At 47.4% G+C, this 14,453-nt stretch overlaps 3 protein-coding genes and 1 long non-coding RNA gene across 5 annotated transcripts; 2 read left to right on the top strand and 2 right to left on the bottom strand.

The window, feature by feature from the left end:
- Positions 1-65: 65 nt before the first annotated feature.
- LOC108617395 (protein MEMO1) lies at positions 66-3,145 on the top strand. The gene is made up of 6 exons (XM_018013191.2): positions 66-207; positions 1,931-2,012; positions 2,079-2,147; positions 2,206-2,318; positions 2,387-2,498; positions 2,563-3,145. The coding sequence occupies exons 1-6, from the start codon at positions 159-161 to the stop codon at positions 3,023-3,025; spliced, it is 888 nt and encodes a 295-aa protein (XP_017868680.1). The 5' UTR covers positions 66-158; the 3' UTR covers positions 3,026-3,145.
- LOC108617386 (uncharacterized) lies at positions 525-1,696 on the bottom strand. The gene is made up of 2 exons (XM_018013179.2): positions 1,487-1,696; positions 525-1,422 (listed from the first exon to the last, which is right to left on the bottom strand). Exons 1-2 carry the CDS (start codon positions 1,564-1,566, stop codon positions 612-614), a joined length of 891 nt encoding a protein of 296 aa, XP_017868668.1. The 5' UTR covers positions 1,567-1,696; the 3' UTR covers positions 525-611.
- On the bottom strand, positions 3,135-13,712 carry LOC108617251 (uncharacterized). 2 transcript variants are annotated; one of them, XM_018012975.2, is made up of 15 exons: positions 12,987-13,712; positions 12,844-12,927; positions 12,602-12,792; positions 12,376-12,537; positions 12,162-12,307; positions 11,138-11,720; positions 10,291-11,070; positions 10,206-10,232; positions 9,439-9,519; positions 9,243-9,370; positions 6,572-9,175; positions 5,597-6,484; positions 4,615-5,543; positions 3,800-3,998; positions 3,135-3,738 (listed from the first exon to the last, which is right to left on the bottom strand). In XM_018012975.2, exons 1-15 carry the CDS (start codon positions 13,710-13,712, stop codon positions 3,380-3,382), a joined length of 7,887 nt encoding a protein of 2,628 aa, XP_017868464.1. In that variant the 3' UTR covers positions 3,135-3,379. The 2 variants fall into 2 exon arrangements, with proteins under 2 accessions (XP_017868464.1, XP_017868473.1); XM_018012984.2 differs by having other exon boundaries at positions 12,602-12,780.
- LOC149270229 (uncharacterized) lies at positions 9,743-12,928 on the top strand. Its single transcript, XR_016270565.1, has 3 exons — positions 9,743-10,046; positions 10,184-11,736; positions 12,111-12,928. It is a non-coding gene; the product is annotated as an uncharacterized LOC149270229 (long non-coding RNA).
- Positions 13,713-14,453: the final 741 nt, after the last annotated feature.

Genomic DNA, 14,453 nt, shown 5'->3' with positions numbered 1-14,453 from the left:
AAGAATGCACATTGCATTTGTATTCGTATTCGTGTTCCGTCATTTTTACATAAAAAGAGGAAGAGGCACAAAGACAAGTGCGGGCGTGAAAACCAAGTTCATTTGGCATATCTAAAAGTTCTTAAAGGCAATTTTACGCACATAGCAACATAATCGACATGTCCGTCAGGAGAGCAACGCACGCAGGAAGCTGGTACACAGATTCCGGTAACGTTACTTTGATTATTTTTGTGTTCGTTATTGATGTCTTTGACCCTTGTGTTGGTACAACATATTGAGATAATGAAAAATTCGGAGAATCATAGAGAACTGAAGATACTTTTTTTTTTTAAATTATATAAAAGGTGTAGTTTCATTCGATGTAATTATTTTAATGGAGTTTGCAGAATATAAAGGCAGTACGTTGACAACTATGTATTTTACTAATATATGTAATTTTATCATGAAGATGACGTCAATAGATAAGATATATGGGGAATTTGTGGTAGACATCCCAGTATATATGGGATATTAATCAGAATGGATTTTTAAGCAGCTCAAACCATATGTATATTTTTTCAGTGAAGAACATACAAGATTAAAATCAATGATTAAAATACGCACGATTAAGCTTAGAAATTAGTTTCTGGCTTATCACCTACTGAATTACGTATTTCTTCCATGCGATCGTATGCAATCTCAGTGGCCCAACATAAACGCTGCTCCAGCTCGTTGGTGCGCTGACGCTGCTGCTTCAGTTTGTCCAGGCCGTGCTCCAGCTGGGTGCATGCTTGGAAGAAGTTGCTCAATTCAGGTATATCACCAAACTCCCCGGGATGCTGGCGAAAATCTTCGCCAACATTTTTGGTCAGCTTGTCCAGCCGATTCTGCAGAAAGCTGGACTCGAACATTTTCTGTAGCTCGCTGGTTGTTACCTTTCCCAGATCGTTGGCCATATTGTTCATACGTAAGTCGCGTATGCGAGACTTCAGTGAACCAAAATTTATGGACTCAAACTTCTCACCAATGCCCTGAAACAATTGATAGCTCTGTCCCAATTCCAGCTGCATCTTCTGCATATCCTCATCAATACTCTTGGTACTCTTCGACTCCAGAAACTCTGCTGATAAACTGTCCTCCAAACTGGCCAGCCTATTCCTCAACGAGCTGGCACTAGATGTACCCATTATGGGCGAAGACGACGATGACGACAATGACTCTTCGCTAGCTTGTGCCTGGCCAGCAGTCAAGCGTTCGACTGATGGCTTCATGGTAATCGTTTTACCGCCAACTGACGAGCGATGTGACTGCGGATTGTGATATATTTGGCCTTTATTAGAGCTCTTTTTCTTCTTCTCATTCTTATTCGTATGCAGAGTGGGCAATGGCGTAGGCCTCATAAGGTCCTCATAGGAAATTCTGCGTTTTGGATCATTGCTTTTGCTAGAATGGATAGATTATTTGCATTTATAGTATATATCTGTATATATGTTCTAATCGTACTCACTTTTCTTCCATAATGGCCGTTAACTCATTTCGTATGCGATTCAATAAGTCATCGCTTATCTTCTCCTTCTCTTTATCCATATTCCTGATCAACGTAAATTTATACACAATATTTTATGAATATAATTTAATATTTTATTTCTAGTGTAAGTGGGATAGCGCAGTTTCATCAAAAACTGAAATTTAATACATTGTATTCAAGGAAACTTGTTTATTTTGTTACTTAGCAACACAAAGGTTACTAGGTTTTAATATAAATATTCCTTTGAACAGGAATACCTCTTAATTTTCTCTAATATACTTGTTAAAGATAATTTTTTGTATTTCTTTGTAGTGAAGAAATAATTTCCCTAAATTCCCATGACAAACTGCCTAGCCAAATTTCCCTTGCTGCTATTTCCGGATTAAATAACAATTAATATAATTTTATTATTATATTTTGCAGCCTCTGAACTCTCCAGACAATTGGATCGTTGGCTAGGCGCTGCCGATTTATCCCATGGACCAGCACGTGCCATAATTGCGCCGTAAGTGTCGGCGTTAATTGAATTAAGAATCTAGCTTAATGCAAATATATCTTGTATACTTTATAGACATGCCGGCTACGCCTATTGTGGTGCCTGCGGTGCATATGCCTATCGCCAAGTGAGCCCCGTTGTTGTGTAAGTGAGACACAATGCAATATGCCACTGAGCTGATGCCCTTTCTTGATTTCTGCAGTAAACGCATATTTATACTGGGACCATCGCATCACGTCCGCCTGCGCAGCTGTGCCTTATCGGTGACGAAAAAGTATAAGACGCCATTATATGATCTCAAAATTGATACGGAAGGTGGGTAAATGTAAATATAGTAAATATCATAATATCATATAAAATTTACTTTGTATATGTCATTTCAGTCAATGCCGAGCTGGAAAAGACGGGTCAATTCACCTGGATGGACATAAAGACGGACGAGGATGAGCACTCCATTGAAATGCATTTGCCTTACATAGCCAAGGTTATGGAGGAGTAAGTGCTAGCAAATAATGAATTATCACGGCAATCGAATCTCATTATCTTCTTTCTTTTGTAGCTTTAAGGATCAGTTCACTATTGTGCCTATACTGGTGGGCTCGCTGAATCCGGAGCAAGAGGCCCAGTATGGCAGCCTGTTGGCCAAATATTTTATGGACCCAACGAACCTATTTGTGATATCTTCCGATTTTTGCCATTGGGGCCAGCGCTTCAGTTACACCTACTACGATCGCTCCTGCGGCCCCATACACAAGTGCATCGAGCAGCTGGACAAGCAGGGCATGGACATCATTGAGACGCTCAGCCCAACCGCTTTTACAGAGTATTTGCGCAAATATAATAATACGATATGCGGTCGTCATCCGATTGGCGTTATGCTGGGCGCCGTTAAAGCCCTGCAGGATCAGGGCTTTAAGAATATGAGCTTTAAATTTCTGAAATATGCACAGAGTAGCCAGTGCCTGGACATGGAGGACTCCAGTGTTAGCTATGCCTCCGGTTCGCTAATCTTTGAGAATTGAACAAAATATGCTGACTAATGCAAGCAATATATGAAGTATTTCCTCTGAAAGTCAAATTTTATAAATATTTTTAGCATCTAATGGTATGAAGAATAAAGTTCAAAATTGATTTCCATTTAATTTAATCTGTTTTTATTTTTATTTTTTTGTTTGTTTTGTTTTTCGTTTTTATTTCTGAAACATTAAAATTGACATCTAAGTCATTTTGAATGATTTCATAGGGTATCCTCTTTTGTTTTTTCTTATCAATGAAATGTTTGCGTTACGGAGGATGTATGTGAAGGATCTGTGTGTGTGTGTATGTGAGTTCATGTTGTTGACATTGAAGCAACAGCTGTCATGGTCATAGCCACTCTACCACCAAGTAGCACCGACACCAGCACCACCCGCAGTTGCATCTGCTACAGCCGCATCTCCGGCAGAAGCTGCGCTTCCGTTGAGTCGAGCACACTGCTCCGCATCGCTGGCTATGTGGAGTGCGTTCATGTTTTGCACAAATGCCTCGAGTACCACGTTCTCGTCCGGACTGTAGGGCGAGGTGCGTTGGCTGTGCGGGCTGCGACGCAAGAACTCATTCAGGTCGCTCGCCACGCTGGCGGGCTTGGAGCCAGCCGCTGGCTCAAAGTCATAGCCAAACGGATCCTGCGTCGATGTCGGCGGCGGCTGTGATAAACGTGGCATCATGTTGCCTTGCACAAACAGGTGGGTGGAATCTGCAACGAATAATATTCATAAGTAATCCGAGGATTCAATTGAATCAATTTAAGGACCAACCACTGCCGTAATCGCTGGCCACATTGTCGCAGTAGCTGTTCGCCTGCGATTGCTGCTGCTGCTGCTGTTGCTGTTGCTGTTCATAGGCATTCGCTGAGCAGTTGCGATTGCCGAACACGGTTGTTATCTCCACATGATGCGGCGATGGCGATGCATTGTTGCGCGTGAAGTTGGACTCCGATATGTTGTGTATGGAGACCTATAAACAGGTAAATGTGTAAGTCAAATCTGAAAGCTGCCAAGTTGCTGTAAAGCTGTCAATATATATAATTCGAAATTTAAAATTAAATAATACACAATTTCCTTATATACATTTGTTTCCTAATAGCTCCATAAAATCGATTTGTTTATGCAATAATTCCGATTCACAACACTGATAATCGAACTTCAAATAAAAAAATAAAAAAATTTCCCAATATATTCATGGGAACAGCTGAAAGCTATATGAGTAAGCTAATAAGAAGTTTATGCTGCTAATCAGATAAATGTAAGCTATTGATTTCCAATTGGAGCTCTGAATCTAATTGAAATAAATTCCTAGACTGACTTTCGTAAGTATAACAAAAATATAAAAAAACAAATTCAATTTGATCATGTACGTTAATATAGATTAAAGTTTAAATAAATCTTTTTGGATATAGATACACTTTGCAATAAGTAATCCACAAGAACCCACATATATCAGTATAATTTCATATTAAATGCATTCAGGACGAATAAAATGAGAAATATGCGGGCGACAACTTATGGAACGGCACATGGCCCTTTCGAAACATATTCGCTTGAGTCGGCCAGAGTGGCTCACAGGAACGCACCTCGTTGTTGAGATGCTGGCCCGGTATCAAATTCTTGAGGAATGCCGCATCGTCATAGCGAATGACGCCAGTGTTGGGTATGCCCTCGAGATAGGAATTGAAACCGGTGATGGTTGGAGGCGGCGAGTCGTCGCCACAATTATGATGCATGTGACAGTCGCCTGGGCCAGCGCCGGGTCCGTTGCCACCACCACCAGCCCCAGCAGCAGCAGCAGCAGATGAGGGGAATACCTCGAAGCCATTGTAATAGCTGGATTGTTGGTATTTCTCCTGCAGCGTGGAGCCCGCCGGGCCGGCACCAAACTCCGATGTCGGTTGGCCAAAGCTCGACCATTGGCTCGATGCGGACGAGTGGTTGTCTTTGGTCTTCTGCTTCAGCTCGCTGCCAATGGCGGACAGACATTTCTGTGTCTGCTTCGGACGGGCAATGACGGCCGCATCGCCCACCAGACGACCCGGACTACCGCTGGTCATGGGAACATTTGTGCAGCTAATACTGATATTATTGTGCGTGTCGACCATGCCACCGCCGCCGCAGGCGCTGAGGCCAACACCACTGCCGCTGCTGCTGTTGCTGCTGCCGCCGCCACTGGCTGAGCCACTGGAAAAGTATGAGAAGTTGGTGGGGGCAGCCGGAACTGGTTGGGCAGTGCTGCTGCTGCTGCTGCTGCCGGGCGTGACAACCAATGGTGGCGACGATAGCTTCTGCTGTGTGGCACGCGCCGCCTCGGCCACCGCCTCCTGCGGCGTATAGTAGTTGACATTGCTGCCAAACTGACGATAGCCGCCCATGGCCAATCCATTGGTTACGGCCTGGTGCAACGCCGGATTGCGTATGGTGAACATGCCGTTCTCATTCTTAATAATCGCGGCCGGTTGGTCCATTGGCAACGAGGCGGCAAGTGGCAGACCAGCGCCAAAAGCTCGAGCTGAAAAAAATGCCATTTTAGTAATTTTTCTCTGAGATATTTGCGTTTTGTACCTGGCGGCATGGGATTGGGATTGGACAGAATGCTAGCGGGCACGGGCCCATTGTTCACGCCCTGATGGAACATCGGATTGCGCAACGTTATAATGTTGCCACCCGCACTCGCCTCCATTATGGGCGCCGTGCTGAGCACATGCTGTGCCTGCTGCTGCTGCTGCTGGTTGTCCGGGCCAGAGCGCTGCTTGTGCTGCCCTAGGCTGGCGAGGCCAGTGCCAGCACCACTGCCGCCCGACTTGCCACGATTGCGGCGACGTCGTCTCGACGATTTGCCACTGGCACTGGCCGCCGCAGCGGCAGCAGCCACATTCATATTCGCAACGCCATTGCCAGTGCCATTGCCATTGGGCGGCATAGCCAGAGGCTGGCACTGGTTGCGGGAGCTGGAGCGCGGATTGGCCTCCACCATAATGACGCCAGCGGCGGAGTCCATACCCGTGGCATTGCCCGCATAGTAGCTGCTCATGAGATGTGCCTGTTGCTGCTGCTGCTGCTGCAGCGAGAGTTGCTGCTGTTCCGCCAGCGGTTTGGAGAGCTTACGTATGGATTCGCTCTTCTGGCGCAGCTGCTCGCTCTTGGCCGGATCCACCTTGGTGAGCGTTATGCCCGGCGGCAGTGATAGATGCTCCACCTGAACGCCGCGATTCAGCTGATCCATAATGCTGCAATTGGGCTGCTGCATCTGCATCTGCTGTTGCTGCTGCTGCTGCTGCTTGCCGGAAGAGCCGCTGCCAATGCGCAGATGCTGCATCTGCTGGGTCAGCGTGCTGGCATAGCTGCCGGCATGCGGCGGCATCGGCGGCATCGACGTCATCGACGGCGGTGGTATGGCAACTTCGTTGGGATTGAAATAGCCCATGTGATTGGGTATGCCCGAGAGATCCTCTGGAAAATCATACAGATACGAATTGAGATTGATATTGAAATTGAGATTATTGCCAGACGACTTCATTGAATTGTAATAGTTCTTACCCTGCTTCTGTCCACGATGTCCGCGCTTGCCGCGCTGCGAACGCTTCGAGGTTTGCCCAGTGCTGCAGCTCTGCTCAGTGGCGATCGAGGAGCAAGTGCTATTGCTGTTCGCATGCGGCAGCTGTTGCTGCTGGCTTCCATTGGCTGCCTTCGACCGTCCACTGCCGCCACGTCCTCCGCGCGACTGCGATCCGCGATGCCCATTACCGTTAGCCGGCGGTGGGATGCTCTGCGGTTGAGCCTGCGCTTGCGACTGCGACTGCGCCTGGGCCTGCCCTTGTCCCTGGCTGGACTTGGCCTTGCGTGTGCTGCCATTCGACTGCGAGTCGGACGAACGCTGCGATGGATTCTTAGCCTGCGCCGGCTGCTGCTGCTGCTGGGACGTTGCTTTGCGCTGATTGGAAGCAGCAGCTGATGCGGATTTGCCTGGCTGCTGCTGCGCCTGCGGCTGCTGAGGAGCTGCTTGCGTTCGCGCGGCCTCATTTTTGGACTTCTTCACAGGCGCCGCTGCCGCTGCCGCCACCTTCTGCTTGGAATTTGGCACAGCTGCAGCCGCTGGCTTGGATGCAACACTCGTCTTCGGCTGCGATTTCACTGGCTGCGGCAATGGTGGCTCTGCTGCATCCTCCGACTCGCTGCCCGTTTCCCACTCGCCGTCCGAGGAGTCGAGCAGGTGCAGCGACTTGAACGGATTGTTGTCCAGTTGGCCCTCATCCAGTCGCGGCTTCAAGCGTTTGTGTTTCTTTACTGGCTCCGGCTTTGGTTCCGGTTCCGGCTCCGGTGTTGGCTCAGGCTCCGGTTTGGGCGGCGACGCTTCGACCACCGTTTTGTTGGCATTCTTGGACGCCGCCTTTTTGTTGGCCTTCGGCTTGATGCTGCACAAGGAGTTCTCGCGCGTGTTGACGGCGCTGCTTTGCGGCGTCTGCGACTTGGAGCTGGTGCCCGATGTGGAACTGGAGGCGATAGGAGCCGCCGTCACCGCCACGGCCGCCGCTGCCTTTTTGTTTTGTTTCTTGTTCTTTGCTGTCTTAGTTGCCTCCAACTCAGCAGCAGCAGTCGCAGCAGCAGCAGCCGCAGCCGCAGCGGCGTTCGCTGCCGCCGCTGCTGCTGCTGCTGCCCGTTTAGCCTCCTTTTTTCTGGCCTTGGCGCTCTTCTCCATCACAGGCGGCGCAGCCGGAGCTGAGCTCTTTGGCGCTGGCTGCGCTGAGGCCACCATATGACCATTGACAAAGGTGTACAGCAGCTTGTCCTCGTCCGGCGAGCTGCCCTTGGCCACCACGGTCACCTGCTGCTCGCCGCTGGCGTGCGGCAGCTGCACGCGACGTATGGTGACGATGCGCTTGGATGGATCAGCGGTTATGGCATTGGCCGCCATGGCGGCGATCACGTCCCGCGGCAACTGCTGCTGCTGCTGCTGCGGCGGCTGGGGCGGTGCATAGCACATGGGTGTATGCGGCGCCCCAATGTGTGGCGGAAAGAATGCGGCAGAGCTGATAAAGTTGGGATAGTGTGCACTGGCTGCAGGTCCAGCCGCAACCGGTGCTGGCGCTGATGCTGGTGCTGCTGCTGGGGCTGGGGCTGGGGCTGGTGGCCGGGGAAAGTTCTCCAGATGGGGTAGCCCCCCTTTCAGGATCTCATCGAGTTGCGCTAGCTTGGCCATTTGCTGCTCCTTGGTGGGCAGGTAAGAGAACTTAAATTCGCTGTTGGCCTGCTTGATGGTTGCAATCAGCTCCAGTATGACCGACTCCACCTTGGCCTTCGCCCGCTGCAGATTCTTGATGTTGGTCTCCAGTTCGGAAATTCGTTTCTTTTCGCGCTTGCGGCCGCCAGCAGCCGTTAAGGTTCGCATCTCATATTTGTCGATAAACTCCTTGAAGTAGATGTCGAGGAATTGACGGCGCAAATCCTCCAGCTCCCTGATGCGTTTCTCCTCCTCCTTGCGCTGCTTCTGCTTGGCTTTCTTCGCGGCCTTCTTGGGATTTGACGTTTGCGGCTGCTGTGGCTTGCCCTCGATGAAATTTAACGTCTCATTAATCCAACGCTTTTGGTCCTGCTCGCGTGTATAGCTGCCCAAGAATTCGGCGAAGTCCTGCATCATCTCCTCCTTGCTGTACCTGTTCAGATCGGCGGGCAGGCTGCCGGCGCTGCTGCTGCCACTACCACCGCTGCCGCCTCCAGCCGCATCCGTGTGCATCTGGATGCTCTTGCACAGACTGTCCAGGCACAGCAGACTATTATCGCCATCCTCAATGTTGTCGCCAATCTCATTGAGTGCCGCCGCGGCGGCAGCAGCTGCTGCAGCCGCTGCCGCTGCAGGCATTTTACGTGTAGCCGCCTGCACCTGCGCCGAGGCAACCACCTTGAGTGTGGGCGGCTGCTGGGTGGTCACCGGCTCGTGCTTGCGACCCGCAGTTGGCTCCGCTTGCGCCCTGGCCACCGTCTCCTGGCTGCTCTTGCTCTTGCGATCGTTGACAATCTGTGTGAGCTTCTTGCGCAAGCGATCGCGCGTCTCGTTGAAGCGCGCATGATTGCACTCCTTCTTGACACGCTTCTTCGAGTGGTTCTCCTTGCAGGGCTCACCAATGTCCGCGTAGTCAGCACAGCCTACCGAACAAAGAACAAAAATATTAAAGTGAATTCTTTAAAATAAATTTCATGAATTGCTGCTCACATTTACGCATCTTTTCCTTGCACTTCTTGGAGTTATTCGAGTCGTTGCCGGCGCCCGATTGTGCCGGATCGTTGAGCTTCGACTTGCCAGAGCCCATGCTCGTGGTGCTGTCCGGCTTGCCACGTTTGCTGAATACAGAAATTTTGATAATTAATAAATTAATCAATGTGTAAACCTCTGGAGTTACGCTACTTACATCATTTGCGAATCGTGCAGCTTCATCAGATGATCCACGCCAAATTGCATTTTGTCGATGTTGGCGTCGCCCAGTGTGAAGCTGGCGAAGAAGAAACCAATTGGGAGTTAGAAAAATGATCAGGCAATAACGGAGTATATGGTATTCAATACAATATTTAGCAAAGTAGCTCCCTCTCAAGGAAGTCAATTAGATTGTGCTGAGAAACACGTCTAGCAAAGCCTACTATGATTGAAAGATTTTGATTGATTATCGATTTCATTTGACATTTAACTAAGTAAGCCATGAGAAATGTTGGTATTTATGTTAAGATATATGTATGTATATATAGTTGGGTATATCGATAATATGCCAAAGTCTATGCATGCATCATGCATTCATCGTATACTTATTTAACTAAGATATATGATATTGTTTCGATTCAGTCGTCTCTGACATATAAGCTGTTTGGCATTTCAGTGATTTGGAGACACTTGCACTCATACAATGTGCTATAATCATGCATCGTAAGCGTATCTGATGTTTATTTAATTAATTTAGTTCGATTCAGTCTGCTCTTATATATGTTTATAGTTTCTATAAGCAGCAATGCGGAAATTCATTAGCATGTAAGTAGATCGACTTGTTTACATCAACTAAATTGTGAATCACATTAATATCACATTAATCAACGTTAATGCATTTTAATATATTGTCACGCTATTCTCATTGTCTTCAATGCACCAACATCTTATATCCTTATCAGATACACTAAATTATAAACTTACTCATCCGTAATCTTGAAGGGCGAATAGCTGAGAATGAAAATACCATCATTAATAACGTGTCACATGTAATACCATTACTACTCACCCAATGACCTGGGCCAAAAACTGTTCGAAGCGTCCATCGTCCTTGTCGCCAACCACGCTATTCGGGCGCAATCGCAAATCGCCTTTGAGCAGCTCCAGATGCTTGAAGTCCGTGGCCGTCGAATTGAACTTGACAAAGAAATTGGCATAGATGGACAGCACGAAGGTCCAGTAGGTCTTGTAGACATAGTGCTGGTTCTTCAGCTCCTGCAGCTCGGCGGGACTGGGCGCCAGCTTGCGATTGAAGAACATCAGTGATGGCAGCGTAGTGCGCAGCTCCTCGCGGGAAAACGATAACGGCTGGAAGCAACGCAACAAATGCTTAGTCAGCGGCGGCGACAGTTCATTGGCAAGGATCTTGCGCGCCAGCTGGCAGGCGGAAACTCGGCAGTTTTCGCCGCAAAAGTATTGCGGCTCGACGCTGTCGTAGCGATAACGTTTGCGTGTCGCCAAGTGCTGGAATACAGCCCATGCCACGTGGTAGGTGGTGCGCAAAGCGGTATCCATCTCCTGACGCCGCAACGTCCCGCCACTCGACTCCTCCTTTGTGACAGCGACAACAGCATCGGACTGACTACGCTGCTGTGCGGCAGCAGCGGCGCTTGTGCTAGCTGCCATATGGTGTTTGGCCTCATCGCTGGTGCAGGTGCTCAGTATTTTCGATTTCATTAGCTTGGCGTCCTTCTCAACAATGCCGAGTGTTGTGCACTTGGCACAATGTCCGGCTTGTCGCGGCATCAGAGGTGTGCCAGCAATGGAGCAAGTGATGCATTTGCAGTTCCTGGAACAAAGAGGGGAAATGCTTAGAGAGAAATGTTCTGATATGTCTCAAATTTTCCATAACCTACTCATTATGGTATTCCAGCATCGCATTACACTTTTTGCATAAGTCCTCGTGCACCAGCTTATTGGGCGGATCGTAGAAACCGTCTGGCCATTTGAGCTTGGTGAACGCCATGATGTTCTTCCAAGCCAGCTGACGATCGACAATCCGCTGAAAATCTATGAACTCATCATCACTGATATCCGGCAGCGAGAAGGAGGTGGCATCCATAACGACCTTATCAAATATGTTATACACATCGAGTAGGCCCATGCGACGATCGTGCTCCGTGGGCGACAAGTTGAACTTGTTTAGCTCCACCCAAATGTCCGTCCAGCGGCGCTCAATGGAGTGCATATGCTCATCGAAAAGCATATAGCGTTTAATTAGCGCCGTTGTCTGGGTCGAGCTCTCGCCCTCCTTCAGCGACAATATGCATGCGAGCATGGTGTCGCCCAGCGGATTGAACACATGTTGCTGAAAGAGACGCTGGCACAGTAGCACCCAGGAGAGCTTGAACTTGCGCAGAAAATCATTCTCGAAAGCGAACAGACTTAGCGAGATCTTCTGTGAGATGCAGTTCAGATCTGAGTAGCCGTCCAGTAAATCTAATGACAGAAATGGGTAAAGTGTTTTTAAGATATAACTAATGTAAGAGTGTTTAAATTATAGTTTTTGTTTGTTTCACATGCAACAATTAATCATTATCTTTATGCTGTAACTTTGAGTAGTTTTCCAGTTATAAGTAATCTGATCTAGGCTATATAATGTTAGTGTTTTGATAACTAATTATTTAGTTGGCAGTTATTTGGTGTTCGTTATTTATTAATTTGTTAAATCGGCTCGACTATTTATGTGAGTCGAAGTAAACTGTTAGAAACATGTGAAATGGGATTCTAAACACTTTTTCTTGCTATACAAATTATAGCTATAGTTAGTACTACTCTCACATGTTAGTAAAAATTAAAAGGTAAAGCATTTTTTTTTTTTTTATACAGATGTAAACGTTATATATCAACTGCAAGCTATCACCCTTCGGTTGGACCTACATGTGAGCATCTTTTCGGCAGATATCTTTTCGTTCTCCTGTACGTTTTGAGCAATTTCGATCATGCCCTCGGAAAATGCCTTGACAATGCACTCAACATTATAGGCGAGTATTTGTAGCAGCAGCATTGGATTGTTGGCCATCAGTCTGTGAAGTGAATGTCGGAATGTTTATTTCGTATCACTTGGATCGCACAAACAATTATATCAACTTACATGGCGCTGAATAGCACTAATATCATATTATCAGAGATCGCAGTATCATCAATAAAATCCAAATATTCGGCATTTTTATCGTAGAGAAATCCGCTTGTTATCCAATAGATTTGCTTATTGGACTCCAATAGCTTCTCAAATTTGTTGTAGGCAGCATCGTTTCTATAAATATAAATTAAAATAGATTATATCATATGAATTATATATTGATTGGCTTGAGACTAACTTTAACATGGGACTGTATGCCTTGATCAGCACATCGAGCAGCATGACGACCATGTGGGCAGCCTTGAATTGATCCATCATAATGGCCATGATGGTTTCGCGATATTCGAGACATTCCTTGCAGGAACAAAATGTGAAGAACTCCTCCTTTCGATGCTTCACAAATATCAAGGCAAGATTCTGAAAATAAAGCTGCAATGGATTAGGCTTCAGCATGACAGATTCATGACAATAGGAGCACACCGTAATTGCACGCAGCTGTCCGTCGGCGTCCCTCAGTGGATTCTTTGGATCCTCCGAGAATAAACGCATATTCTCAATGGCCATCTGCGAAATGGAACAAATATTATAATTAGGGTTCAGTTCAGATCTTTAGTTCTACTTACCAAATAAGAGCGCGTCTCATCGTTTGGATCCTGGCTTTTCGACTTACACTCGTGCAGCAGCTTATCGCTTAGCTCCATTTCGATGACATTGTTCTCGCGCAGGCTCCATTGCATGAGTGAAACCACCTCCTTGTAGACCACATCCGATTTGGGCGCTGGCGCGTAAGGATCAAACGGCGGCAGCGCCAATATCGTGTGCAGCGTATTTATGATGTTGCCTTCGGGGAAATTTAGCCGCTCCAACAGCTGACAAGGCGGTGGTGGATTAGGCTTGCTGCTGCCATTGCTTTTGCCCGCTTGATGTTTGGATTGGAGGGGCAATGGTTTGTTGGCGCTGAGCGCCTCCCGCATTGCGACCAATGCATCACATTTCATTGGTATTGAGTCACCACAGATGCGCGGCGTGGCCGCGTCAATGGACATTTTCATGCTCACATGATAGCAAGAGGCGGCATCCAGTTCACCATTGACAACGGCCTCGGCTGCAGCCACAACACTCGCATCGACGTTGCTGGCACGGGTTTTGGCTTTGGCTCCCTTGGATTTGTTGCTGCCGCTGCTCCCGCTGCAACTGGGACGCGCATCGTCCTCGCTGCTGCAACAGTTCATGCAAGTTTTTGTTGCTGTTGCGGCTTGTACTGCTCTTTCGGAGTCTGGCACCTGTAACATTGCGGTAACGGGAATTGTCTTCATGTACGTCAATGCCTTCTCCACTTGTTCAGCCATCTTTATTTATTTGATTAAACGAAATTTTTCGATCTTTTTGTATATCGTATTCTTCTCTATTTATGTTTTTATTTTTGTTTCTTTTTGTTACACACTCTTTGCAACATTAAGCCACTACGTCAATCGGGCTAAAACGCAGCCAGGGCTTTCGCGTAACAAAAATTTGAGTATGCGCGACGCATTATTATACAAATCACAGATGCACTTCCGTGGTGGAGACACTTTCACTCGCCTCGTCTCGGACCGACCGTCGTTTTCGTTGCTGTTGCTGGCGATTGCCTGTATGTGTGCGTGTATGTGTATGTTTGTGTGTTGTGTCGAAGAAGTCTCTCACATACAGCAAAATGAAAAGAACGCAACGCGTTTTTTCCCAAAACGCGCGCGCCGTCAACGAGCTGTGCGCGTTTCTTGGCGTTTGACAATTTGATTCGATTACCTTGATACGCTTTTAGCCTAATTGGACTGCTGTGCAGTTATGTATATAGATTTATTTAACAAGTGAAATGTTTGGGATTTTTCGTTTTGTTTCGCTAGTCGTCCGTTCGGTGCAATTGCAATTTTCTGCCTTGAACGTGCGTGAATGTGTGTGTGCATGTACGTGAGCGTGTTTGTATTGGCTCAGCGTTGCACTGCTTTCGATCAAATGGAATAATGGTGTATCGGCGATATACATACACAATAATATGTGTGCATTATCGATAGACCAGTATTGCGCACAAGCAGGTGGCGCTAAGCCAATAC

Source organism: Drosophila arizonae, chromosome 2 (assembly GCF_054131065.1).
Source record: "Drosophila arizonae isolate 15081-1271.41 chromosome 2, UAZ_ARI_1.0, whole genome shotgun sequence".
NCBI lineage: Eukaryota > Metazoa > Arthropoda > Insecta > Diptera > Drosophilidae > Drosophila > Drosophila arizonae.
The sequence above is the reverse complement of the archived record's forward strand: the minus strand, read 5'-3'. Positions and strand labels throughout refer to the sequence as shown.